Source organism: Podarcis gaigeae (genome assembly GCF_964106915.1).
Source record: "Podarcis gaigeae genome assembly, chromosome: 1".
NCBI lineage: Eukaryota > Metazoa > Chordata > Lepidosauria > Squamata > Lacertidae > Podarcis > Podarcis gaigeae.
In genome coordinates this window covers 76,873,435-76,900,820 of record NC_139678.1, presented here as the reverse complement: position 1 = coordinate 76,900,820, position 27,386 = coordinate 76,873,435, and the positions used below count along the sequence as shown (strand labels likewise).

The following is a 27,386-nucleotide window of genomic DNA, read 5'->3' as shown; positions in this document are numbered from 1 at the left end:
ATGCAGCTCATTCCCCTTCCTTTATAATAAGGCAACAATAGAAATGCATGCTATGTTTAAGCCTATTGAGAGGGGAGAATAGATCACTCCTGTGCGATATGGGCACCTCCCACTATTTATCTTCTGGTGCGGAAGGTCTGGTAGATGATCAGAATTCTGACCCCCTGGATCATGGAAAGTTGGGAGAAATTAGGGTATTGTTTTTAAAACTACAGCAACTGTGCTATATAGGCTCTTCATAAATGAGAGATGTGTAGGATGAAAATAGGAACTAAATGTTGCAACATTTAAATCGACAGAAAGCATTTCTTCTGGTGATCAAAAACTAAATGGCCTTCCTGCCATTTCCGAGGAAGCTTATTTTAAGATGCTGATTTAGAACTGTGCTATGAATTTAACTCAGTTTGTATTTTGGCCAAATTAGTTTTCTGAAAGAAAAGTGACCCACTTCCCAAAGTTCTCATGCCTGTATTAAAACTAGATTTGCCGTGTCTTCCTCACTTCTGTATTCTGCTGGTTCAGAGTCTGCCATGCTTTTCAGTTCTTCCTCCTAGATTTCCTTTCTCATTTTTACAGGATTGCATGCAGTATAAAGCACTGAGCTACTGAGCATGTTGCCTCTGCTGCTGTCACAATTGCTGCTGGCTCTGTTCCTGCTGCTATTGCTGATGGTTTCTTGACTTTGATTTCCATAAACGTTATTGGCTGTGCAGTATTGGACGACCCCATTCAGCACACAATGTAGCATGGTATTGTGATGCCCTGATGTGCAAAGGTGCAGTAATGCTATAATCATAGTTCAGTGTAGCTCTAGCAACATTTTGATAAAGGGAGTGAAAGAGGATTGAGGTGGTGATCAGTCACACTATATAGGGGCTAAAAAAAATAATGGATTGCTTTTACACAGCCTAACACAGAATTCTAATCTGAAACACCCCTCCATTCCCCAGTTATAATATTCTTCAGCTTGTGCATGAATGTGGATTAAGCCTGAATATTTAAGCGTTTTGCTAGTGTTCCTGTGACAGCATCATGCCGTAACCCATAGCTGGAGGGGCTCTGGTATTCCATTGACAGCTTTTCCAGTTACAGCCTCTCTCTCATGTTCTTACATTGGTGACAAGGTTAGTAGATTTCCCCCTCTTCCCTACAGCGTGTCAGAGCATTTCTAAAGTCTCCCCATTCTCAGATGTCACTTGTTCATTTCCCTAACATTAATGCTCACATCCATATTATTGCTGTCAGTTATAGCAAACACTGCATGTTTACAAAGGAACTCCAATAAAGAATTCTATTTACTTCTCTAGCCCTTCTGACTGTCTCTGAGGAAAATAGCAATATTGGTAATCATGTGCTTCCAAAGAGAGCCTCATCTTCACAAGCAGACCCACTTCTTCCTTTCGAGTTCATATCACATAAGAACAATACCATCTGACTCCCTTCTCTCTGCAACAGATGTGTGATTCATCAAGAGCTTGCAAGGTGTACAAAATTTTCCTCTGCTCCCCTCTTCCTTTGAGAGTTCTGTATTGTTCTGAATCTATTGTCTCCACTCTGTGTTTGAGAAGGCCTTCTGAATATTCATCTTTAAAAATCATTTTTCAATAGAAGATCTAGTCCCTAAAGGTAAACTTACAATGGCTTCATAGAAAAATGTATTTTTTTAATAAAAAAAAGTTGGGATAGAGACGGTAGTAGCAATCCGTGTGCGTTTAACAGACACACCTTGTTTCAGAAACCATTTCTGTAGCCAGATAAGCTCCTGTTTCCACACACCTTCTTCCCTGGCAGCTGCAACATTTCTAGAAATGTTTTATTGAGAACCAGAGTCAAGATTATTTATTTATTTATTTGTATATTTATTTCATTTATGTCCCACTTTTCCTCCAAGAAGCTCAAGGGTGACGTAAGTGGTTCTTTATCTCCCCATGTATGCCACCCGGTGATGTATCCTGGGTATCCTGTGGCCCAATGACTCCTTTCTGGACTATTGGACAGAACTCCCTCTGGTCTCCTTTACTGGTATATCCTGAATTCCAGTTCCAATTAGGGGGGCGGGGGTGGCTGTCAACCCCACCCCCCTGAACTTAGACTATGGATCCAACCCAATGTCTTTCTCCCACAAAAGTTATGACAAAAAGCAGAACCCCCAGATAGGCCCAATTTGTCTGCAGGCAAATTCCTTCCTGGCCCATAGATGCCCAATAGCCATTGATTGCCAACTGCTCTGCCCATTCCAAGAGCAGATGACATTTATACTGGAAAATCTTGTGAGCCCTTGTGACTGTCCAAGACCAATAATGACATCAACTGGCCACACAAATGAAAGATCCCCGGCTCCCCGTGGCTGAGCTGGACCATAACCACCACTGTCTCTAAAGTGGTAAGTGGTCTTTGCATGGTCTAAACCACTGAGCCTCTTGGTCTTGCCAATCGGAAGATCAGCAGTTCAAATCCGTGTGACGGTGTGATCTTCCATTGTTCTGTCCCAGCTCCTGCCAACCTAGCAATTTGAAAGCATACCAGCGCGAGAAGATAAATAGGTACAGTGGTACCTTGGTTTAAGAACAGCTTAGTTTATGAACAACTTGGATTAAGAATGCTGCAAACCAGGAAGTAGGTGTTTTGGTTTGTGAACTTTGCCTTGGAATAAGAACGTGTTGCGCTTCCTGTTGAGAGTGTTCCATTTGTAAATTGAGTCCTCTGCTTCTATGGGAAAGCATGCCTTGGTTTACAAACCCTTTGGTTTAAGAATGGACTTCCGGAACGCATTAAGTTCGTAAACCAAGGTACCACTGTACTGCTGTAGAAGGATGATAAACAGCGTTTCTGTGCATTCTGGCACTTGTCACTTATCACTGCGTCCTGTTGTGCCAGAAGCGGTTTAGTCATGCTGGCCAGTGACCCAGAAGGCTGTCTGTGGACAAACACCGACTCCCTTGGCTTGAAGCAGGATGAGTGCTGCACCCCATAGTCACCTTTGACTGGACTTAACTGTCCAGGGGTCCTTTACGTTTACTAGTGTCCACGAGTACTTATTTGCATTAGATTTAAACTTGGTAATAGCAGGAAGCAGTCTCACATTTTTCCGTGCCCTTTGCATTACGATATTTATTTATAGAAATCTCTAGGAATTATGTATGCAGTAGTAATAGTTTTTAATAATTGCAGTTTTTGTTTTGTTTTTTACTTTTGGCATGCAGATCTATTAATTTAGGACTGGTTGTGACCTTTTTGGTACATCAAGCAATTTTCAGAATGGTTAGCATAGTGAAGATACTGGAGACTATCCCTCTCCCAGGAACCTGATACCAGTGGATATTTTTAGATGCATCAGACAAATTATAGATTACAACCTTCTTTCCTTTTGAGGGAAAACTCCTTTCAGGGTCAGTTGCCAAGGTGTGGGGCCACATAACAGCTGGCTGCATGCTGATGCCATTATGCTAAATTTTTTTTGCATATGACCGGTGAAACAACATTTAACATCTGCTTTGGAAGTTTTGCCTTAGTATGCTAAATCTATCTGCATATCACTTTTAGTTACATTAATTGATTGGTTGTCTGTTACCTCCTAAGCCCATTGCTACTCCTTCCATGGCTGCTCTCACATCAGCCTCATGAGTGCCTCTGTCTGGCATCAAGGTTAGCCATGTTGTACATGACAATTCCTTTGAAGGCCTGGCCTTTTGTGTGGTTGCTGTACTGAAGAAGAGAAGACTTTTCACATACTGGGATCAATATGGGAGCAACTTGAAGAGGCAATCCTGAAGTATGTATAAAGCAGGTCTAATAATGGAAAAGGTATCTTATGTATGCTTAACAGTTTGCACTGTAATCCCACATTTTCCTTGAAAGGAAAAGACATAGCTAGGTAAATTAGGAATTTCTTTATTCACACAATTCATAAACCAACTCCTATTGAGAATATGTCACATGATAGAATTTTTTAATTCACCGTTCATTATTTTACCTATATTAAAGAGGATGTATACATGAAGGAAGATGGAAATCTGACTCATCTTATCTGAAAAGAAAGTTTTCCCATCCTATGGGTAATGTGTACCAGGATTAACAGCATTTTGCAAAATCAATTAGATATCAAGGAGGGCATAACTGAAAAGGCTTGGCCGAACTAGAGGCTAGGGCCTTCAAAAGAAAAGGGCTCAGTGATTTAGCAAAATTGCCTGTCAGATCTATTATTTTAAGTTAGTGCTGTGTCATGATAAGCACACACAAAGTCAATTAATCATGAATTGCACACACAATTCATAGTGTCTTGGATGGGTGGTTAACAAACATTGTCCTCCTGAAGAAGGGACTCATTTATCTCTCTAAGCAGAAAGAAACACCTCTGAGGTCATTCCTCTTGCTGACATGTGCTGCAAGCTGCAACTCTAATAAAGAATGAAAGCCTATTAGCAGAATATACATATGATGACTTCAGAAACAAATTTTGCATTTGTCATTCCTATATGAGGGCATCAGTGCTCAAGTCCCAATTTATATGAATGATGCTTCTTGCTGCCTGTCTGAAAAATCTGCTTAGACATTCTCCCTGTTGTGTGTGGAGCTGCTTTTTTGTGAGTAGCTCCCATGCCTTTTTGAGAATGTCTAAAAGAGGATATTATTATACAAGGAGAATATTATTATTATATGTTTATTTATATCTCACCTTTTCCCCTAACAGGGACTCAAGGCAGCTTGCAGATAAAATATGAACAGCTAAAACATGGGGGGGGGAGTTTTAAAATGTCAATTAAACATTAATAGAATTGGAATGAAGCACAGTGGCCAATATATGGCTTATTTACACATATATACAACCTGAGTTTATGATGGAGGACTTCACAGTGCTAACACTCCAAGAGGGTCTTGTTTCTCCTGTAGGTACAGCCTTGGATTCAAGCAGAAATCAGCCATGACTTTCTCTCTGCCTTTTCCAGCCTGCAGCTTTTTGCAGCCAGCTTGTAGCTTACATAGCAGCAAATTCACAACTCTCAACTCTGGCTTTTGCTCTTCTATCTCAGAACCCTGTCCCTTCTCCTTTACTTACTTAAAGACTTACTTTGTTTTCTTAATGGCCTATCACCTTTCCCTTTGTTCTCTCTTAATGGCTCATCTACCAGGCTTATATTTTAACCCTTGCTAGATCTAGGGGCTCAGTGTTTGGCACCCAGAAACACATAACGGGAATCTGAAACTCATGACACAGGGAAATCTGACACCCTCAAACTCATAACACTATATATATCATCTATTATACACATGGGTAAACTGTCTGCTGGAAATTGTGATTGTCTGAATCTGTTTCCCCAAAACGTTGACCTTTTGGAACCAGTAGTGTTCATTAAAAGCTGCTTAGCTACAATCATGTCCTTACATGTTCCAACATCTTGTACCTGAAAAGGCTTGCTTCCTTTTTGTGAAATAAATTTAACCTCTAGTTTTTGTTCAATTGCTTTACATTAATTAACAATTTTCATACAGAATTTTATGATTAATATGAAAGCTAAAGCTGCATGATAAGGGAATGTGTACAGATTTGCACATAATGCTAAGCAATGGTTAATTTAGCTACCATTTATTAAACCATGACTTAGAATACTGTGCAAATCATGCCCAGAAGCTTAATTATGGTTTGTTTGCAGCCAATAAACTATGACCAATAAACAAAAATCAAAATAAACAAAAACAAAAAAACAAAAGCCAATAAACAAAAAACCATAGGTCCGTATAGTTAAAGCTATGGTTTTCCCAGTAGTGATGTATGATCGCCAAAGAATTGATGCTTTTGAATTATGGTGCTGGAGGAGACTCTTGAGAGTCCCATGGACTGCAAGAAGATCAAACCTATCCATTCTTAAAGAAATCAACCCTGAGTGCTCAGTGGAAGGACAGATCCTGAAGCTGAGACTCCAATACTTTGGCCACCTCATGAGAAGAGAAGACTCCCTGGAAAAGAACCTGATGTTGGGAAAGATGGAGGGCACAAGGAGAAGGGGATGACAGAGGACAAGATGGTTGGATAGTGTTCTCGAAGCTACCAGCATGAGTTTGACCAAACTGCGGGAGGCAGTGGAAGACAGGAGTGCCTGGTGTGCTCTGGTCCATGGGGTCATGAAGAGTCGGACACGACTAAACGACTAAACAACAACAAATAAACTATGACCTGAAGCCATTGTTTTTACTATGATGTAACATTCTTTGTGAACCCAGTACCCTTTCATAATCATGTGGCTTGACCATCCTGTCCTAGATGCTCACCAAGCTACAAAGACATGAGTCAAAAACAACTAGAAGACAAACCAAATTTTGGAGAAACAGCCCATTGCTTATTTGAATTTGGTCAGGTGGGGGAGCTCATGGTTTGGTAAACAAACCATAGCTGGGTGTTATGTGTGAATCAGACCTTTGTCTTAAGTGCAGTCAATAGAATCTAAACACACAACTTTCACTTTCTGCCCCCCCCCAGTAGCAGGGGGCACATCAAAATCCAGTTTTGTAGTGTCTATCCATAGTGTCTTTGATTTGTTTATCATCACTGCAGACTGGTGAGGTGGGTGAATTTATAACCCCAAACTTTTACAAGAGTAAAGGTTTACAAAGACTCCTCCCTGTTCAGTGTTTTGAGAGCTTGAGTTTTCTTTCTTGGTTGTGACTTTCTCTCTGTGTAAAGTAATTAAAAATTAATCAATGACTCAATATTTGGGAAACTATAACAAGCAAGAAAAACACAGCACAATATACAAAGGTTCTATTCCACAAGAAAAATAGTTTAAAGAAATGGAATCAACAGGGAAATATGCCTATTGTTTTACTGTACTGTGAGGGCAATTTAAAAATAATAATTGAGAATGTCCCTCCAGTATTCATGCACTAGGAAGTTAACAGGCTGACTGCAATTCTTTTTGATGATGTGCTTTTGTGTATCTGTGAGAGACAGAGATGCTCACAATCAGATTAAGAATGATGATGATGAATGAATGTATTTAGCATCAAAAAAAGAGATGGATGAAAGTTAGCAGACTACCACAGCCAATAGATGGTATAGTCTCTTTTCATTGTGCTGGTGCTGGCATGATAAGTATAATCTTTTATCTATTACTGATGCTCTTTTCCCTAGAGTTACCTTGTGAAATTGTTTCTTTTTCTGCTTTTTTCAAAACTTTGAAGGAAGAAATGTGGATTATTGTTAGTTTAACATGACTGAATGTGTTACATCTGTAAGAAATGTTGAGGTGTGCTGTGTTTTAATACATTAGTAATGTCTTATTAACAACTTAGAAAATATATTTTATTAACAAAGTGCTTTAGAACATGTATTGTTGGGATAGATTATCCTGAGGGTACCAACCGTTGAATCTTATTTCAGCCTCTGAACATTTAAACCAGAGTTGCAAGTGAGTTGAAAGAGCAGAAGCACCTCTGGCAAGACTCCCTTCTCTTTCATCCTGTTAATAAGTTGTCATGTGTAAGCAGTAGCAGGATGGTTATGAAATCTAACGTCCTGTGATTATGCGGGGCAAGCTAGCCAAGGATGCTTAAAAAAATGTTCTAATTGGTCATCTGGAAACTGCTCTGAGAACTCTGTGGCTTGTCAATTCAGATGTTAAGCCCACCTCCCTGGGCCCCCCAAACTTGTTCAATGCCAATGAAGACTAAGAAACGAATAGAAGGAGAACCTACCCATAATAATGTAAGTTTACTACTTCCCCCTTTTCTCTTTCCCTGCTTTCTCTCTCCACCTCTCTTATCCACTGTTATACTGTATACAACATTATTTTTTTTATATAATTAATTTTTATTCAATTTCCAATATGCATTCCATCCATGTTTAACATCCACTTCTATCATATACATCTTTTAGACTTCCCTCAGCCTGTCTGACAATTTTCCATATTATCACAATTACTTACATTTCTTAAATTTATATTGCGCTTTAACAATCTTAATCTCATCATATCTTTTAAGCAACATTTCTATCAATCATTTTCACAGAGCTTCTTGAAAGCCAACAAGCGTTAATTGCTCCTCACATACATTTTTTATATACTGTACTCTGTAAATTTATTCCAGTCCTCGGTGAATCTTTGATCGCGTTGGTTCCGAATTTTCTCCGTTAATTTATCCATTTCTGCGTATTCCATCAGTTTCATTCTCCATTCTTCCCTCGTCGGCATTTCTTCCTGTTTCCATTTCTGGGCCATCAAAATTCTAGCTGCTGTCACTGCATACCTAAAGAACTTCACATCCTTCTTTTTAATTTCATTCCCTAATATTCCTAATAAAAATGCTTCTGGTTTCTTAACGAAAGTATATTTCAACATTTTCTTCATCTCATTATAAATCATTTCCCAGAAACCTTTTACTTTCTTACACTCCTACCACATGTGATAAAATGTTCCTTCTTTTTCCTGACATTTCCAACATTTATTACTGACTTTATACATCTTACCAAGTTTCACTGGTGTTACATACCATCTATACATCATTTTCATAACATTTTCTTTTATTGTAGTGCATGCAGTGAATTTAATTCCTTCTTTCCACAATTTTATCCACTCATCAAATTGTATATTATAACCAAAATCTTTGGCCCACTGAATCATAACTGATTTTACTTCTTCATCCTTTGTATGCTACTCAAGTAATAATTTATACATTTTTGATAAAATTTTAACATCACTATTCAAGATTTCTTGATGAAACCTAGATTTCATTTCCTGAAAACCTCTTTCTGACATCTCTTTTTTGAACATTGCATTCAACTGAAAATAGTGCAATCAATCATTCACATTTTCTTTTAACTTCTTCATATGGTTTCAATTTCCATTTATTACCTTCTTTGATTATCAAATTCTCATATGTAATCCATCTCCCTGTCATATTGATCTTTTTCACACTCATTATCTCCAATGGTGATAGCCAATATGGAGTTTTAAACTCTAATAAATTTTTATACCTATTCCAGACTTCAATCAACGATCCTCTAAAGATGTGGTTTTCAAAACCTTTATGCACTCTATTCTTTTCACACCATAAATACGCTGTATACAACATTAAAGTCTCACATCGAATATAACTGATCCGTAGAAAGGACTTTATGATCTGAAAATAGAGACGATATGTGTACTTCTGTAACCCAAGAAAATCTTTAACAAAAACAATTTTTAAAAAATGTCAAGCCCATTTGAACTGACAAATTGTGATTCACAAACTGCAGTTTCACATCACACTCTAGTGAAGCCAAAGTGATGTTTCTGTGCATTTTGTTAAACCATATATAAAAATCGGAGTTACATTTCAGAAATCAAATATTATTGCTGCCAACCTACTGCTGCAGGATGAAAAGCTTGAAGCACATATCAGTGCATGTGTGAATTTACTGTCTATTTTATCCTCTCATGCAATCCAAGGCTTTAAAAAGATGGATAGTGGAAACAAGGCCAAAGCACAAACACAACCCAGTTTCTCCAGATTTGCACAATCCTAGCAGACAAGAGAAATGAACTTTTATGTGGCTGGTCAGTGAGGAAGAAACACAAATTCCATTTCAGATTAATAGGCTCATGTTAACCTGCACTGTAGGTTGCTCTGTGTTAATATGTGTATTTCAGTTACCGTATTTTTCGTTTTCCCTCCAAAAATGAAGGGGAAATGTGTGTGCGTCCTATGGGGCGAATGCAGGCTTTCGCTGAAGCCTGGAGAGCGAGAGGCGCCGGTGCGGAAGCAGAGCGCCACTCACGCCGGGCAGACATTCGCAGTTCCCGCAGGGCTCCCCACGCTGTGGATAGCAGACTGCCGCCCGACGCGCGGGGCGCCCTGAAGCAGAGCGCCCCTTGCGCCGGGCAGACATCGTCCAGCCCCACAAGCTCGGGGGACAGCGGGGAGGCGCAGTGCCGCCATCCCACTGTTCCCCGACCTGGTTTTTTGGGGGGAAATAAAGGAAAAAAAATTTCCCCTTTATTTCCCCCCAAAAAAGTAGGTGCGTCCTATGGGACGGAGCGTCCTATGGGACGAAAAATATGGTAGTTAGTTTGTTAGACTTTATTTTTATGCCAGAAATGGCAAAACCTATCAGAAAAATAAGAAATCAAGACAACCAACTTTAATAGAACCAACTTAATATTCAATGGAAATTGTTTATTGAATATTTACAAATAAACTGTAAACATAAGAACACTGGCAGGATTATTGTAATAACCTGCAGTTTTATAAGAGTATATAAAGTAGATGAATAAATGAGTAAATTATGTTAAAATGGAATATGCAGAAAATATAAAAAAATTAATTTAAGGAACTGCAGAAAGAGGGGGAAGGAAGTAAAGTTTTGAAATGTTAAAATGATTGTGAAATTATTGAAATGTATAAAACTGAAAATCATAAATAAAATAATAAATAAAGACATTATTTTTATGCCACCAAAGAAGCCCCCAAGACAGAGCACAAAGGTTAACAAAAAATACAGATTCAACCAGTAAAATGTAGCTTTCAGAATGTTAAGACAACAATATCTGATTAGATATAGAGCTGGAGTTAAGCACTTCTAAGGTCCCAGGCAGGGTATGTGGCAGAGCAGGTTGAAAAGCTTGCCCCTTTATGCTCTGAACATAGTCTGCCCCTGCATGTAAGCATATGATGTCATTTGATTACCCAAATTCCCAGGTTCCATTTTGTTACAGTCTGAGTGATCTGTGTAAACTGATAACTTTCAGAAATATCTGGGTTAGCCATCCATGCACTAGAACAGTATTGGAGGGAAAAATAACTCTTGTTGAAGAAAAACAGGGGAAGGGATTTTACCAAAGATTGGTTAGAGAACCATCAGCAGAGAAAGTCTGCAGGCAAAATGAAAAGATGAGATTCCTTGTCTCCCACTATAAGCTTTTTGTGGTTAAGATAAATGTTGCATGTCACATAGTCTTTTAGGGCTCTTCCCTTTCAATTTGCTTTATTTATCCTTCTGGTTTCTACTTGTATCTGAAGTCATCTGTAGGTATTTGTTACACAGCATATTTGAGACTGAAGGCATGAGCGGATGTGTCATTCCTAATAACCTTACCACCAAATCAATGTGCAGAAACTTGAATGTGCTACACTGAAATTTTCATGTCCCCAGAGGGTGTCACAAATCTGCAGTCCTTGCCAGCTCAGACATAATGGCAAACTATAGTTAAATGTCAAGCGACCCCTGACCATTAGGTCCAGTCATGGCCGACTCTGGGGTTGCGAGGCTCATCTTGCTTTATTGGCCAAGGGAGTCAGCGTACAGCTTCCGGGTCATGCGGCCAGCATGACTAAGCCACTTCTGGCAAACCAGAGCAGCGCACGGAAACGCCGTTTACCTTCCCGCCGGAACGGTACCTATTTATCTACTTGCACTTTGAGGTGCTTTCAAACTGCTAGGTTGGCAGGAGCTGGGACCAAACAACGGGCGCTCACCCCGTCACGGAGATTCGAACCGCCAACCTTCTGATTAGCAAGTCCTAGGCTCTGTGGTTTAACCCACAGCGCCACCCGCGTCCCTTCATTGTGGCTGTAGCTGTACAACTTGAAACCACTGTGACTGGTCTGCCATGAGATGGAAAAAGAAATCAGGTGAATAGCACAAACATGGTTGGGCAAGATGCTTGCGTACAATGCTAAGCAAAACCATAATTTAGTGCAAACACGAGTGGCTCCTGAAGAGAAGATTGGCAGATTTGGTCCTCTGGTTCTGCTGCTGCTACACTGCTATGAACTGAGCCATGGTTTGACTTGGCTTGCCATCTGACCCCCGTGTCATGGCCTGTCTTGCTTTAGATACAAGTTGTAGTCCAAGTTTGTTATACGGCTTACCGCTTGTGTTTTGTCCAGAGAAGACAAACTATGAGCCCGGGTTCAGATTGTACAGTAAGTCAAATCGTCACTTAACTCAGTGTTTCCCAACCGGTGTTCCGCGGCACACTAGTGTGCTGCGAGACGTTGCCTGGTGTGCCGTGGGAGGGAGGCGGGCGAGGCGGGCGGCGAGAGGCGGGGCGGCGGCGGCGAGCACACGCGGGGCGGCGAGCGAGCTCCCTCCCACATCCCATCGCCGCTCGCTTCGGCCGGCCTACTGGGCTGTCGCAGGCGGAAGGCCTGCGCATGCGCGAGGTTTTCGCGTCTTCGGGATTCCCTTCACGCCTTCCTCCTCCCGGGTCCTTGAGAGCGCGGGAAGCAGCAGCGCGAGACCGGCGTTGAGACAAAAACGCAAAGTTCCATTCAGGGCTCCCCTTTTGCCTCGTCATCTCACAGTTTGGAAGATAGCAGCTCTCCAAATTAATAGTCCTCTTTGAATAGGCGGGGCAATCTTGAAATGTTCACACTCACCAAGCAATGGCAAGGTGTTCACACTGCTGCACTGTGTGAGATAATAGGTAAACATTTAAAAACTCTCGAGGGGAAGTTGTCATTTTATTTCTCTTCAGTCTCCACTGAATGCCTTGACTGGGTTAGGGACCCTTATAGCTCAGCATCAGTTGGTGGAAAGGACATGACTTTACAGGAGCAGGAGGAACTAACTGAACTGAGACAAAATCGTGGTTTCAAGCTAAGATTTGCTGATCTACCTTTGGACAGTTTTTGGTTGGAAACTGCCAAGGAGTTCCCCCTTCTGGCAAACAAAGCTATTTTGACATTGCTCCCATTTTCCACTACATATCTCTGTGAGTTGAGCTTTTCAAGCATGATTGCTATAAAAACTAAATACAGAGAGAGACTGAGAGCTGTTGACGAAGAGCTACGTGTGTGTCTTTCTTCGATTCCAGCCAGAATATCAGCTTTGTGTTCAGCCAAACAGGCCCAGGTTGCGCACTGAATAAAGTATTTTATAATTTTTCATATTTCTGTTTACTTACTATTTCATAATAAAGTAATTATAAAATACTTTCTTTGTGTTTATTTGATTCCTATTAAAGAGAGTTACTTTATATATAGTCAATATAGGCACAGAGTTAATTTTTTAAACATTTTCTAATGGTGGTGTGCCTCGAGATTTTTTTCATGAAACAAGTGTGCCTTTGCCCAAAAAAGGTTGGGAAACACTGACTTAACTCACTGGAGGAGGGTCAAAGTGACCGCAATCCCCTCTCCAGGAGCTGGCACACTTACATGTTTGCACTAAGCTATGGTTCCACTGAGTGTTATAATCAAACATGGTCATTGCCCCTTTTTTTGCTTTCAGATGGGCAATAAATTATTTTGAGAGACTTAGAAAGTGACTTTAAACCTTTTGTAGAGTAAGCATTCCATATGGAGATCACATAAAGCGTAAATACATGAGATTGTTCATTGTTCATTCATTGTGCATTCTTTGTAAGTGAAATATTGCTTTGACAAATTTGATGTCCCATAGCTCAGATGAATTGTTTAGTTTTCTTTCCTGTCCTATTTCAGTGCCTTTAGGTAGGATATTATATGGATGCTTATTTGATTTTTATCTTTACAGTAGCCTACTGAAGGAGGTTAACCTGGGAGTGACTTTGCTCAAAGTCACCCAGTAAGCTCTATGGCTAAGCAAGCAACTTGAAAATAGATATTCCATGTCAAAACCCAACACTCTGTGTCGTTGACATCTCGTTACTTTTATTTCAGGTTGTTTCCCACTTCTTTATTCCAATCATCAGCTTTCCATTGCCCAGTTCCATATCCTGTCCCTTAAATCTCCTTCCCTCACCATACCAAACTGGCTTTTAACAAGCTGAGGCTCATGGTCTTCTAAATTCAAGCTATTAAACAGTCACTGCATAATCACTTCTTAATTAAAATTGTTGGGTTGGATCCAATTAACAGAGTTCTAATAACAGAGACTTCTGCTCATGCAAGTGGGTCTTGTGAAGAGAGAACAATTTCCCACCAATTCCCACTCATAAATATATCCTAGAGGTTGGAGAAGAGGGTAGGAACTGGACAGGAAACTGTGGCAGGATTGATGCAAATACTTGCCCATTCTGTGAGCTGCAGCCTCTACTGAAATGTTGATTCTTCCACCAGTGGAAGGGGTACTCTAGATCCAGGTCAATGTCACTGTTCACAAGCTCATGTAGCTCATGGAACTGAGGACATTAATAACATCCAAACATCTTTTTAAAAAGAATTTAAGCAATATATAATGAAACTTTGTGTTTATTTTTTATTTTTTTTAAATCTGACTTCTAAAATATCTTGTTGTTGTTGTTTAGTCGTTTAGTCGTGTCTGACTCTTCGTGACCCCATGGACCAGAGAACGCCAGGCACCTCTGTCCTCCACTGCCTCCCGCAGTTTGGTCAAACTCATGCTGGTAACCTCGAAAACACTATCCAACCATCTCGTCCTCTGCCGTCCCCTTCTCCTTGTGCCCTCCATCTTTCCCAACATCAGGGTCTTCTCCAGGGAGTCTTCTCTTCTCATGAGGTGGCCAAAGTACTGGAGCCTCAGCTTCACAATCTGTCCTTCCAGTGAGCACTCAGGGTTGATTTCCTTCAGTATGGAGAGGTTTGATCTTCTTGCAGTCCATGGGACTCTCAAGAGTCTCCTCCAGCACCATAATTCAAAAGCATCAATTCTTCGGCGATCAGCCTTCTTTATGGTCCAGCTCTCACTTCCATACATCACTACTGGGAAAACCATAGCTTTAACTATACGAACCTTTGTTGGCAAGGTGATGTCTCTACTTCTCAAGATGCTGTCTAGGCCTGTCATTGCCCTTCTCCCAAGAAGCAGGCGTCTTTTAATTTCGTGGCTGCTGTCACCATCTGCAGTGATCATTGAGCCCAAGAAAGTAAAATCTCTCACTACCTCCATTTCTTCCCCTTCTATTTGCCAGGAGGTGATGGGACCAGTGGCCATGATCTTCGTTTTTTTGATGTTGAGCTTCAGACCATATTTTGCGCTCTCCTCTTTCACCCTCATTAAAAGGTTCTTTAATTCCTCCTCACTTTCTGCCATCAAGGTTGTGTCATCTGCATATCTAAAATATCAGGAGGGGCAAATTATTGTATATTTCTTGGTGAAATGGTGTGATTCAAAAAATAATGATGATGATGATGGTACAAACAGGTAAATTAACTCTTGTAATTTGTTCACAATCTCCCAGCTTGAACAAAATGGAACCATTAAAATGTTTTCTGCAGTAAACCAATATTTCAGCTGGTTTGAGACCCTGATTAAAACCGAGCCAGGTCTACTGCTATAATATTAATAGCTGTGGCAGCTTCTGTGAAAATAGCTGTTAAATGGGGAGTAAAAAGCTTTCCACACTGCCAAAAGTGTAATAAAAATGGAACTGTCAAGTATATAATGTTGTTGGCCGAAATGATTGTGACTTTACAATTTTCCAATGCATTGAGTTTATTTGATGTACGAGATACGAGTGTTGTAAGAGGTTAATATAGAGCCTTGACTGGGGAGACTTAAAAAGTGAAAGAGCACAAGATGGAAAGTTTTTACTTATTCCATAGATGGGACAATCCTTAGTTGTGTGCTATTCTGTGGTCCCCATCCTACAGTTTTGGTCAGGTGTTGCAGCCTGCCTGAGGAAGAGAACTTGATTCGAATTGATTGTTGTGGTGATCTCTTCTACACACAAGTACAGTGTGCAACTGAACATATTTATAACACCAGACATATAAAATATAATGGATAGAATAATGCCCCTCTACCCTGTCAATTTAAACCTGGCCAAAAAACCCCATGCAAATAAAAATGATTCTGTGCTGCTTCCAAAAGATGCTTAAAGGCTTGATAAGGGAAAATCACTACCATTAAAACTTATCTGCATGTGTTTCATGGTCTGCATTCACATACTGGTAGAACAGCATGTTTCATCGATATCTGAGATATTATAATGATAGGCTTCTAAGCCAGGCACATTGAATCATGCCTCAAAATCGAAGGAAGAACCAGTGCAAATAGAGCTCTTGTGTAATATAGTCCTATTTTGGCCATTCCTTCTTTTTACACATATTAAAAATAACCACCATATACCTTATCTGGGCAAGCCCTTGAGGACGCAGAACTGATATTATAAAGTCTGGCTGTAATTCAAAGAGTTTAGTTAGCTACAGAGAAAGGAAAGAGGCACTTCTGGGACTGCTGAGAATTGCCTGATGACCCGAACAAAGCATTTTCAGATGCTTAGTAAACGTGTTTTCTCTGTAAAGCAGCCTTTCCCAACCTGGTGCCCTCCAGATGTTTTGGACTACAAGTCCCATCAGTCCCAGCCAGGTTTTAAGAGCCGTGTAGCCTAAAACAGTTGGGAATGCACTGGCTTGGCAAAGACTGCTGTAGAGTATCTTTTAAAGGATGCATAAGCAACATGACAGCTGAAGATTCCTCTTTCTTTTTGGCTCTTAGTACATGGAGGACAGCCTGCACGAAATTCTCTAGGATCCTCACCAGCCTCCTATAACAATTGTGTAGGGATTGCTGCCAACTGTATAGTGATGCTGCACTTGTATGGCTGGTATCATTTTGCCTATATCTACCCAGCTGTGTACCAGTTACCGTAATTTAGTTCATTTATTGAGCAATTACACCCTGTGTAAAAAATTTGAAACAAACCATCATAAGAAATAATGATGGCACTGGACATCAAGCGGTATTTGTAAAGCTAAGTGAAGTAACATTGTGGTGGCGATCCTGTGCACACCTACTTAGGAGTATCCTTTTGAATTTAGTGGGGTTTATTTCCAGGTTAAAAAGGCATAGGATTCCATTATGCAAGAACTTTATTTCTGAATTTAAAATACAGGTCTTTTTGACTAGTGTGATTTCAGCTGGGGCACATGGGTCCCCCACAAATTCCTGCATTTCATTTCGTTTTAATCTACCCCTTTTCCTTCTTATTTATTGACATGGTTCTTGCATTGGTATCTAGAGATGGTTTTTCCTTTGCAGCAAAACCTATTGTTTAAGAGCATATATCCTTTAAGTGTAGACAGGAGATACAAATATCATTTACTTTGAAAATTAATAATTCTGGCACATACCCAGCAGGTTACTTAAGGGACCACCCATAAAGTATGTCATGTATTCAAGAGAGTGGAACCGGTATAGAAAAGTGGCAAGAAAGTACGTATTTATTACTGGTTTAAAATAGGCAAGGGAGTAGTTAAACAAAAGACCTTAAAGTGTGACATACTTTATGGATAGTCCCTAAGCATATTTTCAAAATGGCTTCACTCACGTTCTTAAATGAATTAACTTTGGTTGCTTCCACACATAGAGCCCTTATTGCTGTTGAAACATGGATTTTTCACAATTGTTTGGAAGTGAACATTACATAAGAATGTAGGAAGAGCCTGCTGGCTCAGGCCAATGTCTCATCTAGTTCAGCATCCTGTTCTCACAATAGCCAACCAGATGCCTGTAGGAAGCCTACATGAAGGACATGAGCAAAACAATGGAATTAAAATGGAAGTTACACACAAGCACAAGTGTTACATTACCCAACAATGCCTGCCATACAACCAAGAACTTTCTATAATGTCTACTCACAACTGAGATCTTTCTTCTTCTTCTTCTTCTTCTTCTTCTTCTTCTTCTTCTTCTTCTTCTTCTTCCCCTTCTTCTTCTTCTTCTTCTTCTTGTTTAGTCGTTTAGCCGTGTCCGACTCTTCGTGACCCCATGGACCAGAGCACGCCAGGCACTCCTGTCTTCCACTGCCTCCTGCAGTTTGGTCAAACTCATGCTGGTAGCTTCGAGAACACTGTCCAACCATCTCGTCCTCTGTCATCCCCTTCTCCTTGTTCCCTCAATCTTTCCCAGCATCAGGGTCTTTTCCAGGGAGTCTTCTCTTCTCATGAGGTGGCCAAAGTATTGGAGCCTCAGCTTCAGGGAGATCTTTCTACTATTAATTGAAAGCTTCCTGTGTTCTGGCTGTGCCCATGTTGTTGCTTTCCTGCAGCATGGTTGATGGATGAAGGCTGAATTGCCCCATAATTGCCTTGGCAAGATTCTCCTAACTACCCTCATCAGCTGAAGACCTGGGCAAGAACTTCTGCTTGTGTAATGGGTCTTTCTCCACTCTCCTCTCCTGCATGTCCCCAGAAATTGTAGTGTGTGTGTGTGTGTGTGTTTGTGTGTGTGTGTTGGGAGATGATTCCATCTGGCAGGCTGGAATGTTTGCGCAGTCAGAATTATTGAAAGAGCGAACATTCAATTCCGCCCCTGCACATTAAATTGTATTTTGTTCCCGTTGTGTGTTTATATGCATGTTTGTTAAATTGCTGCTTCATTTCCATTTCCCCTTTTCTTTTCATTATAGTGAAATAGCACTATTTCACCATAATGGTAAATAAAAAGGGGAAATAAATAATGAAAAGAAACTAGTAATGTAATACCCAATCTTTGGGGAACACTGGGTGATTAAATAAGGGGCAATTCATCACTGATCTTCCAGCTGCACTGAGTAGGAAACCAGTAAAATTGGAAGAACCCATACTGTAATCAGGAAGCTTTACATTTGAAGGAATAGTTACTCTAAAAACCTGTTTTTAAAAAGCAAAAATCCTATCACAAATCAGGCCTGGAAAAACTAGAGGAGGATGAACAGAATGCAATGATTTGACAAGGATTCACTGTAAAAAGTTGCAATTCCAAAGCAACCTTTGTTGATTGCCTTATCTTATCTATATCTCATATCAAAAGTCTGGTGTTTTTTTCCTCATTTTGAAGAAAAGGGTAATCCAAAATTTGCTAAACTAAAGGTTGAGTGCTTCTTTTTAATCTTTAAGCCTACTGCATTCATTGCAGGCTGTTTATATTCAAAAGAAGAGAGAAAGCACAGCAAACAATTGCAGATATGAAAGTATTTATCAGCCCTAAGCTGCCATGTTTTATTAGTTTATATCCCTACCTTCTGGCTCTGTTAAATTTGCAGGTTTGTTCAGAATTATTTATCAATTGAATGGTAACCACTGTAATAAGGAAGATGCATGATACAGCTTATATGCACGAGTCAAAAAGCTTTGTTTTTAAGCACACTGCTTAAAATTCAATTAAAAGGTCTGTTGAAGTAAAGGTGATTTGTTTTACTTTTGCTCGCTTGCTTTTGCTGCAGCCTTCACTACAGCTCTATTTAGCGAAGTTAAAATGTGAACCATTTTTTTATTACAGTGTAGTGAGGAGAGAGTGAGAATGCGCACAGCAACCATCCTGTTCTTACCAGTTTATCAACTAAGGATTCCAGCTGGGAATTTACACATTAATAGAGGAGGATGTAGGAGAGTATTTCCTTCAAAAGCTACCATAGTATGATTTATTTATTCTCCTTGGTGGAGTCTGTGGCTGCTGCCATTTTAACTACCCAAACTACAGACAGAAATAAATTTCCACTTCACACTAGCGGTAGATGAGGGATTCTCAGGAGGGGAGGATTAGGGAGGGATCCTTGTGATTTACTCCTTATAGAAGACTGATAGGAGTGATTCATTTCTGAGCAGGTGGCAGGGCACACTGCACAACGGGAAGACAAAAAGCAAACAAACACAAAACTGAACCTTTATTATTACCCCACCCATCTGACTGGGTTGCCCCAGCCACTGGCTTCCAACACACACACACACACACACACACACACACACACACACACACAATTAAACATGAAAAAACTTCCTTGTGCAGGGCTGCCTTCAGATGTTTTCTAAAGTTTGTATAGTTACTTATCTCCTTGGCTCAGGGGTCACATAACTCCATACCGTCCAACATTTCTCTGTTGAAATAGAGATATCCTGCCATACCCTCCAAATTTTCTCCAATGAAAATAGGGACATCCTAAGGAAAAGTGGAGCATTCTGGGGTCAAATCAGAAACCAGGATTGCTTCTGTAAATCTGGGACTGTTCCCAGAAAATAGGGACACTTGAAGGATCTGAGAGTCTACTTGGCCAAATACGTATTGAGAATATTGGTGTGTGCACATTAACAGAGGTAGAGGATATGCCAAGCTGAAAAGTAACTATCCTGGAAATAAAGAAGAGTATATAAAGGCTGGTAGCAAAACCTCTTTTTGAAGTTGAAAATAATATTTGACATTCCACTGGGGCTTTGGAGTGTTCAGTACATCGTTCATATACACTGGAAATTTTACACCGTCATATTTATCTTTACAACAACCTTGTGCGATAAAAAAAACATATTATTTCATTTTAAAAGGACAAATCTGGATGCCTTAGAGGGCTGCACAAGCGCTCCAAATCTGCTTTGGTTGTTTAGTCTGAATTTGCCAGTGTGCCATTGAATCCCACCTGCAAAATGTGATAATGTCTTTGCTGATCAATTGGTGGCTAGAGGAGCCCTTCATGTTTGGGAGAAAGCATCCTAGGTGCATAAATAATAGCCTTTGGGGTGGAAGGCTGTTGCCTCTTACCAGTGTTGGCAAACATCCGTTCCAAATTGAAGGCCACGGAATAAGTAAATCGTTTAAGTGGAAGAGGAGTAGGCAGCAAAGATCTACCTCTTGCTATATTAAACCTATCTTGTTGTGTTGATAAGAGCAGATCAGGTCAAACTACGAGGGAAGAGAGGGGATATATTTGTATGTAAAACTCCAGTTAGTATTGGATGTTACAGTGTTTTTGATTTGATACAGAATGATCCAATATTAGCATTATGCGATGTAAGCATTTTGAATTTCCCAAGATGAGGTTTTTATACTGAATGTTTGGTGCTCGCTTTCTGGCATTTAGTGTTATTGAATGTTTACTTCTGAAACAAAATTACTTGGGACACTGCCAGCTCAGATGTTCAATAGCAGGAAATACGTTGTGGATTGAAAACACACACACACCATGAGTTGTAATCTTCAATCATGCAGGGCTGTTCGAAGTTGTGGTGAACATTTGCAATTTCTGTTTCTGTGTGTCTGTCAGATATCCATAGCCACTGGTAATCTGCTGGGAATGATGGAAACAACAGGTTACAGCAAGGACAAGGGCTGCTGTGATCAATAGAATAAATTCCCACTGGGAAATGGACTTTGAAGTTGCAGGTACAAACTGAGGTTTTGCTTATCCTTGTTTTTATTAGTGCAGCAAAAACACATATTGGACACGGATTCTAATTTCTGCTTCGTTGGGGATACAGCACTCAGTACCTTAGAGGATATATTTGGGTGCTATTCATAAATAATTTTGTCCAGGATTTGCACCTGCTATTCTTTGTTCAACAAATAAGGTGTTTTCAAACCAAGAATATGGTTGCAAATATTGTAAAACTGCACTTAATCCTTGAGCACCTTATGTGAGGAGCTCTCTGTTTGCAATGGGATGTTTGCGCAAAAGGAGATTAGAAAACAATTAACTGGAGTAGTTGGAATGAACTTGCTGCTTTGGAATCTGCTCTGTTTGCTCCCCATCCCCTTTGCATATACTCCTGAGGGAGCAAGGATAGCTATGGTTAAATACTCTTAACAGCACTAACCTAAACATCCTTACTTAAAAATAAATTTAATGTGGCTTGCTTCCTAATAAGCATGCTTAAGGAGTACAGCCTCAGTTAGCCTTTTATTATATCATGCCTATTTAAAGGTAAAATATCAGGAGTCAGTGTTGCAGGTTGCAATGCTGCAGTTAATGTTACTGCAGGAGCAGACAAAAACCCCACTTAAAATAACACTGCCGATATTGTAGCACTGGCAGCCACTTTCCCAATAACTCCATCCTTACCCCTCATCAGTCATAATGTGATTGGTTCAATATTGCCATACATTAGCTATACATTGGCTGTTCCAGCTTACTGTGTATTCCCTTGTTGCTTCTCTTACCATAGCGGGGAGGGGGGGGGTAATCTGGATTTGGCCAAGTCCAAAATCCTTATCTCACCTGGAATATTGGAACCCAGGGAATGGACACTTCCTATTCTGTTCTCAGACTTGATTTGGCTGTTGAAGCTGCCCAGAGTGACTCTGGGGCAACCCGGTCAGATGGGTGGGGTACAAACAAATTATTATTATTATTATTATTATTATTATTATTATTATTATTATATTACTACTACTACTACTATTCTAGTGATTGAGATAGAATGTGAGTTTAGGGGGCATGCTCCATGTATAAAAGATTATGCACATTTAGTTTCCTACACATGCATCACCAAAATATAAATGAGCTCCTCATTTCTGAAACAAGAAGTGATGGTAAGAAAAATAGACCTGCTTATTGAGGAACTTGTTGTTTTTTAAATTTAATGTCTGTTGTTGCTTCAGTTCTGCCCCTTTTCTTTTTATTAAGACAGTGATATATTAGAAATTGTTTGATTATAACAGAAATAGAAGTGCTTATGAAACAATAGAAATGTAGTTGGCACCATTTTTTTTAATAACTGAAGACATTCACAGAGGAGTGCAGTTTAGAGCTTTGATTTAACAGATGTTTAATGGACATGTTCATACCAAGATCCCATGAGTATTTATCCTTTCTCTTTAAGTATTTAGCATCAAACATAACTTAATATACACCCATGGAGGAAAATTGTCTTTGAAGCAGCCCCAGGTCTATGGCATTCTGTAGAACTCAGCAGTGGTTTTTCATGCTACTGCTGTCAAGTTCAGTTTCTCTGTGCAGCAGAAATCATGGGCTTCTGTTGTGACTTTAGGATTGTAACTGAATCTGCTGCATAGAATGTGTGTATCTGCTGATAAGAATTCATTATATTGTCCTTTTAGGAGCTACAGTGCTTTCTGGGGAGATAGTTTTGTTTTATCCCTTCTGCATTTTGTGGGTGTGTCTTATTTGAGGGATTGCAGCTTCCTATTCAGTAGATATGGTATTATCTACAGTTATTCATGTTATGTTACTTTGTATTATACACAGAAAGCTGCTGAATATTCATCTGTTACGCTAATGGCTGAGGTGTCTTGTCTCCTAATAGTGGAATATCTCCTTTGATTGGTTAGAACAGAGGTTTTCAACCTTTTTGAGTCCATGTCTCCCTTGATCAACTACATTATTTCTGTGGCACCCCTGTGGGGCTCAGGAGCCCAGCTATGTCACTCCTTGCCTGCAGAGCTGTTAGCCTCTCACCCTTTTTTGAACACCCTCCCTTGGGGAGTGTTCCCTCAGTCTCCTTTCCTCTCCCTGGGAATCCTCTGGGCAGGTGTTGCTGCCTCCGCTGGATTGCTATTCCACCATGTGATTGTCCTTTTTATTTTTATCCATCACCAAAGCATGATTCATGTTTATTGTGACGTTTCCCATTATTAGGACATTCTGGAGCTTGTGTACAGTGGACCCTCGGGTTACGTTACCTTCAGGTAATGTAGCTTTCGGGTTGCGAACGCGGCAAACCCGGAAGTGTATTCTTCCGGGTTTCGCTGTGCGCACATGTGCAGAAGCGCTCTATTGCACCACGCGTGTGCGCAGAAGTGACGCCTCTATTTGCGGATTTTTCAGGGTACTCACAGACCCCTGGAAGGAATTAAATTCGTATCCAGAGGGTCCACTGTTTTTGGTCTGTTTTTCTTCGAGTCCACCAACCTGTTTATGATGAATGAGGTGCATGAGAATCAGGTATCCCAAACAGAACAGTCCACTTCAGGCACAATGATCTGGGTTTAATAAATTATGGTTTATTAAATCATGAAAGAACATTGTGCCCATGCGTTCCCTTTCGTCCTTCCTTTTCTCACATGTCATAATATAGTGGCCCAATTTACACATCACATTGAAGCAAATTGTGTTTTAATGTGAATGAGCTGTATGGTGGTGCAGACTGTGCATAAGTTTCCATAGTGTTCCTCCCTGCTGCTGGACTGAGTTTTGGGGGTGGGGGGTGGGCTGCTTTCTCCTGGGAAAGTGCCCAGTTTGTCCTTCCATAAATAGTATTTGGATGGGCACAAGGGTCATTCTCAGTGCAAAAAAGACCTGGCTTATTAGAATGAGGTCTACAATTGAACTGTGCCATGGTTTGCAGACTTAAGGTTCCTTTACCCCTGTTTCTTGCAACTTAATATTTCATAATTTTCATGTCTGCAAAGAGATTTCTTTCCTGCTCCTCCTCCACTTCTTCCTTTTTCTTTTTTATATCAGTTGGGGGATAAAATCAAATTCTTAAAAGAAATATTGTGTGCATATGAAATTAAGCTCCTTGTTTTGGAGGAGCTGTCCCTAAAATGTTTACAGTGAAAAGTAAGAAATAACTTATACACACACACACACACACACACACACACACACACACACCATGGATCAATAGCCTGACTTTTTGATTGTTGTCAATAATAGCAGAGTGTAAGCTCACTTTTTCCTGTTAGCAACTGTGCAGTTTAAAAAGCTGCAGCAAATGCCAGAGAACCATAGATCCCTAAAACACATCCTGAACTAGCTGGGAATGGTTTTTTCTTTAGAAGTCTTTATAGAACAGAGAGGCTGCGGCTGGTCAAGGGTAAAAATAGTTCCGAGTTTTCAATTGCTACATTCCTGCTGGAGCCTGAAATCATGAATCAGGACTCCACTCAGACACTGCAAGGCTGAGCAAGGGAGCTGTGGTATGTAAGGCAGGAGGGGAACAAGCAGCAAGCCGAGATGAGCGTACCCACAGCTTCGCTAATCCTTTGGGATGGACCTGTCTTACTTGTGCAGCCCCAACCAGGTACAGTGTATGTAGTGTTGTCTTGGGTTCTGGTGGCTCTCTCTAGCACCATAATGCTGTAAATGCAATGATGACATGGTCTGAACTGTGCAAAATATTTAATTTCCTCACCCTCAACCAAATTCAACTTTTTAAGGGCTCTTTCATTGCACGTTAAAGCTAACAGAGCTTTTAAAGTCCTATGTGTTGGCTAAAGTTTTAGATATACACATTCTGGCCACTTGCTGTGCTTGAATTTGAGTTCACCTATGTTCCTAGTTCTTAGGGAAAGTTTCCAGCCGCCAATTGTTTGGGGGGAATCTAGCTACTGGAATTTATAGAGATTCCAAGCCACTCTCATCTGGCCAGAAGCCTGATAAAATTAGCACTACTTCCAAGGCAGTTTTCAGCAAGAGATGTTGCTAGAGATGGATAATTCAGTTTTCAGTATGCATTAGTAGAGTATGGCGTGTCTGGTTGTGAATTAGAGCCTAAATTATGTGAATGATAATACACATGAATGAGGTCAGAAATAAATAGCTAGGAAGTTGCATTATGGATTATGGAGATCAACACCAATTTAGGTTGTAGTGCTGATCGGACTTCTTATCTGGTGTTCAGTTTTAGGGAGTTGCTAGAAAGGAGCTGGTAAGGCATAAGGATGTAATTTTATTTGTATAATGTATATTTATTTAACTGCTGATTTTATTCAGATGGGGGGAGTTAGGCCAACTGTTTTTTAATTTCTGACATATCAATAATGTTAATATGTACTCTATGTAAACAGTTTAGAATTTTTTTACACATTAGCTCTATACAAATTCTCATAAATTCATTGTTATTTATTATATTTAATATAAATAAATAAAATTGGTAAAATGTTAAAAAGGAAGTACAGTCATGTGGCTTATCATCATCATCATCATCATCAAGTATATTTGATTTAATAAGATCTGGTATAACTCAAACCATAGTTCATATTACATCCAAAGATCACAGGGCAGTTCACGGCATAAAAATACAAAATAAGAACACAAAATACACAATAAAACAAAAACAAACCAATAAGCCCCCTCCAACAAGCACATTTAAAAGGCAATAGAATGTTTAATCAACTGAACACCTGGTTGAAGAGAAACGTTTTCACCTGGTGCCTAAAGATATGTAATGATGGCGCCAGGTGAGCCTCCCTGGGCGATAAACTTCATGTAGAAGGATCATCTCCCCCCACCAATTTGGCAGTACTTACCTTCTCATGAGTCTGTAGTTACATGCCCTACAAGACTGGTAGTATGACCCCATCATCAACACACAGTTGGTATTTTTCAGGTGGCCTCTGTCCCCTGAGATCAAGCAACCAGTTTGCACCAGGTGATTAACGTCCTTTTATGTCTGCCGTACACTGTACTGACATTGGTCTGGTTTGTATGCAGTACTAAGCCAAACCAGTGCTTTTTTCCTGGGGGTAAGCAGGGGTATGCATACCCCTAAACATTTTGTGAATCTTTGTACTTTTGTCCATTTACTGTATTTATTTTTCTGGATTTGAACTATAAAATGGTGATTTTCTTGAGTCAAAATGAGAGTACTGTACCATTAAACTTTTTTTTTTAGAAAAAAAAGCACTGAGCTTTTTAGCTCACACTATAGCATGCCATAGTTTGACTTAGCATTAAGTGCAACTGTGGGCTTGTGGCTTGTGGACCACAGCACAGTGGGCTAGGGTTTACTGGGAGGGCTAAGGATTCTGGATGTGTAAGACCAGCGTGAATGATATGACAGCATTTTGGAATTGAAAACAGCCACAACTTTATTGATTATAGATGTAAGTAAGCTTTGGCATAGGCATTGGGTATGTATAGGCATTGGGCTTTGGCATAGGCACTGGGCATCAATGTCTGGCTGTGTGGGTCAACCCCACCCCACCACGCCTCCCCAGCATCTGCACCAGGCCATAACTGCTTCCCCACAGAAAGGGTAAGTTGTCTTCGACTAAACAAGATTTGCTTGTGGTTGATACTCATGTTATCTTTGCGGGAGACAAACCACAAGCTCTCGTTCATATGTAACCCTAAGCCAGACCATGACTTAGCTCTCTGTAGCATGGCAGCAGCAGGACCAGGAAAGGAATACATTGGCCACCATTTTCTAAATGGGTACTAGGATGCTTGCTTGTTCATGCTAAGCCATAATTTGGCTTAGTGTTCTGTGCACGTAGAGCCATTATACTTGGGCTTTCCAGACAGTGTTTTATCTACCCTGCCTCTACTGTCATTCCCCTGTGCCTTGTAGACATACAGGGAACCAGCATTCATTCTGCAATTAAAAAGGGGTCATGTGCAATGCATGGGCATATTCCATTCTCTAAACAAACAAACAAACAAACAAACAAACAAACAAACAAACAAACAAACAAACAAACATGTAGATATTCCCCACTAGCAACAAGGATAATTTTATGTAGCATTGAGCCAATCAGGATTATGAAAGACTGTGATCACTTGCCCTAAAGATGGCTCTGACTTACTAGTGGCAGATATAGAGCATGACAGTTTAGGAGATTTGAGAGCTTGGTTTGTGTATTTGTATTTTATTGATCATCTGAAGAGAGCACAGTCATGGCAACCTTTTGTGTTGGCAAAATCCCTCTGACACATGATATTTCCATAGCTTTCTTCATTTAGGAACAGGAATCTTACAGAGCATTGCAATTATAAGGTTAAGAATCTTCCACACAGCATTTCTGCAGAAGGGTGTGGATTCTCATTATTTGTGTGTGTTTTTTCCTGTTCCCTGTGAGATACCCTGTTGTACTATCA

At 40.1% G+C, this 27,386-nt stretch overlaps 1 protein-coding gene across 9 annotated transcripts in view; it reads left to right on the top strand.

Moving 5' to 3' along the window:
• The window catches only part of TSPAN4 (tetraspanin 4), a 500,093-nt gene that overhangs the window by 213,402 nt on the left and 259,305 nt on the right, over positions 1–27,386 (top strand). Inside the window, exon 1 of one of the 9 annotated variants that reach the window (XM_083698405.1) lies at positions 24,454–24,588. The exons of the other annotated variants lie outside the window; for them this stretch is intronic. Coding sequence (XP_083554531.1) covers positions 24,522–24,588 — 67 coding nt within the window. The 5' untranslated portion in view covers positions 24,454–24,521. Of the gene's footprint in view, positions 1–24,453; positions 24,589–27,386 lie in introns of those variants that run through there. 9 annotated transcript variants of the gene reach the window in all.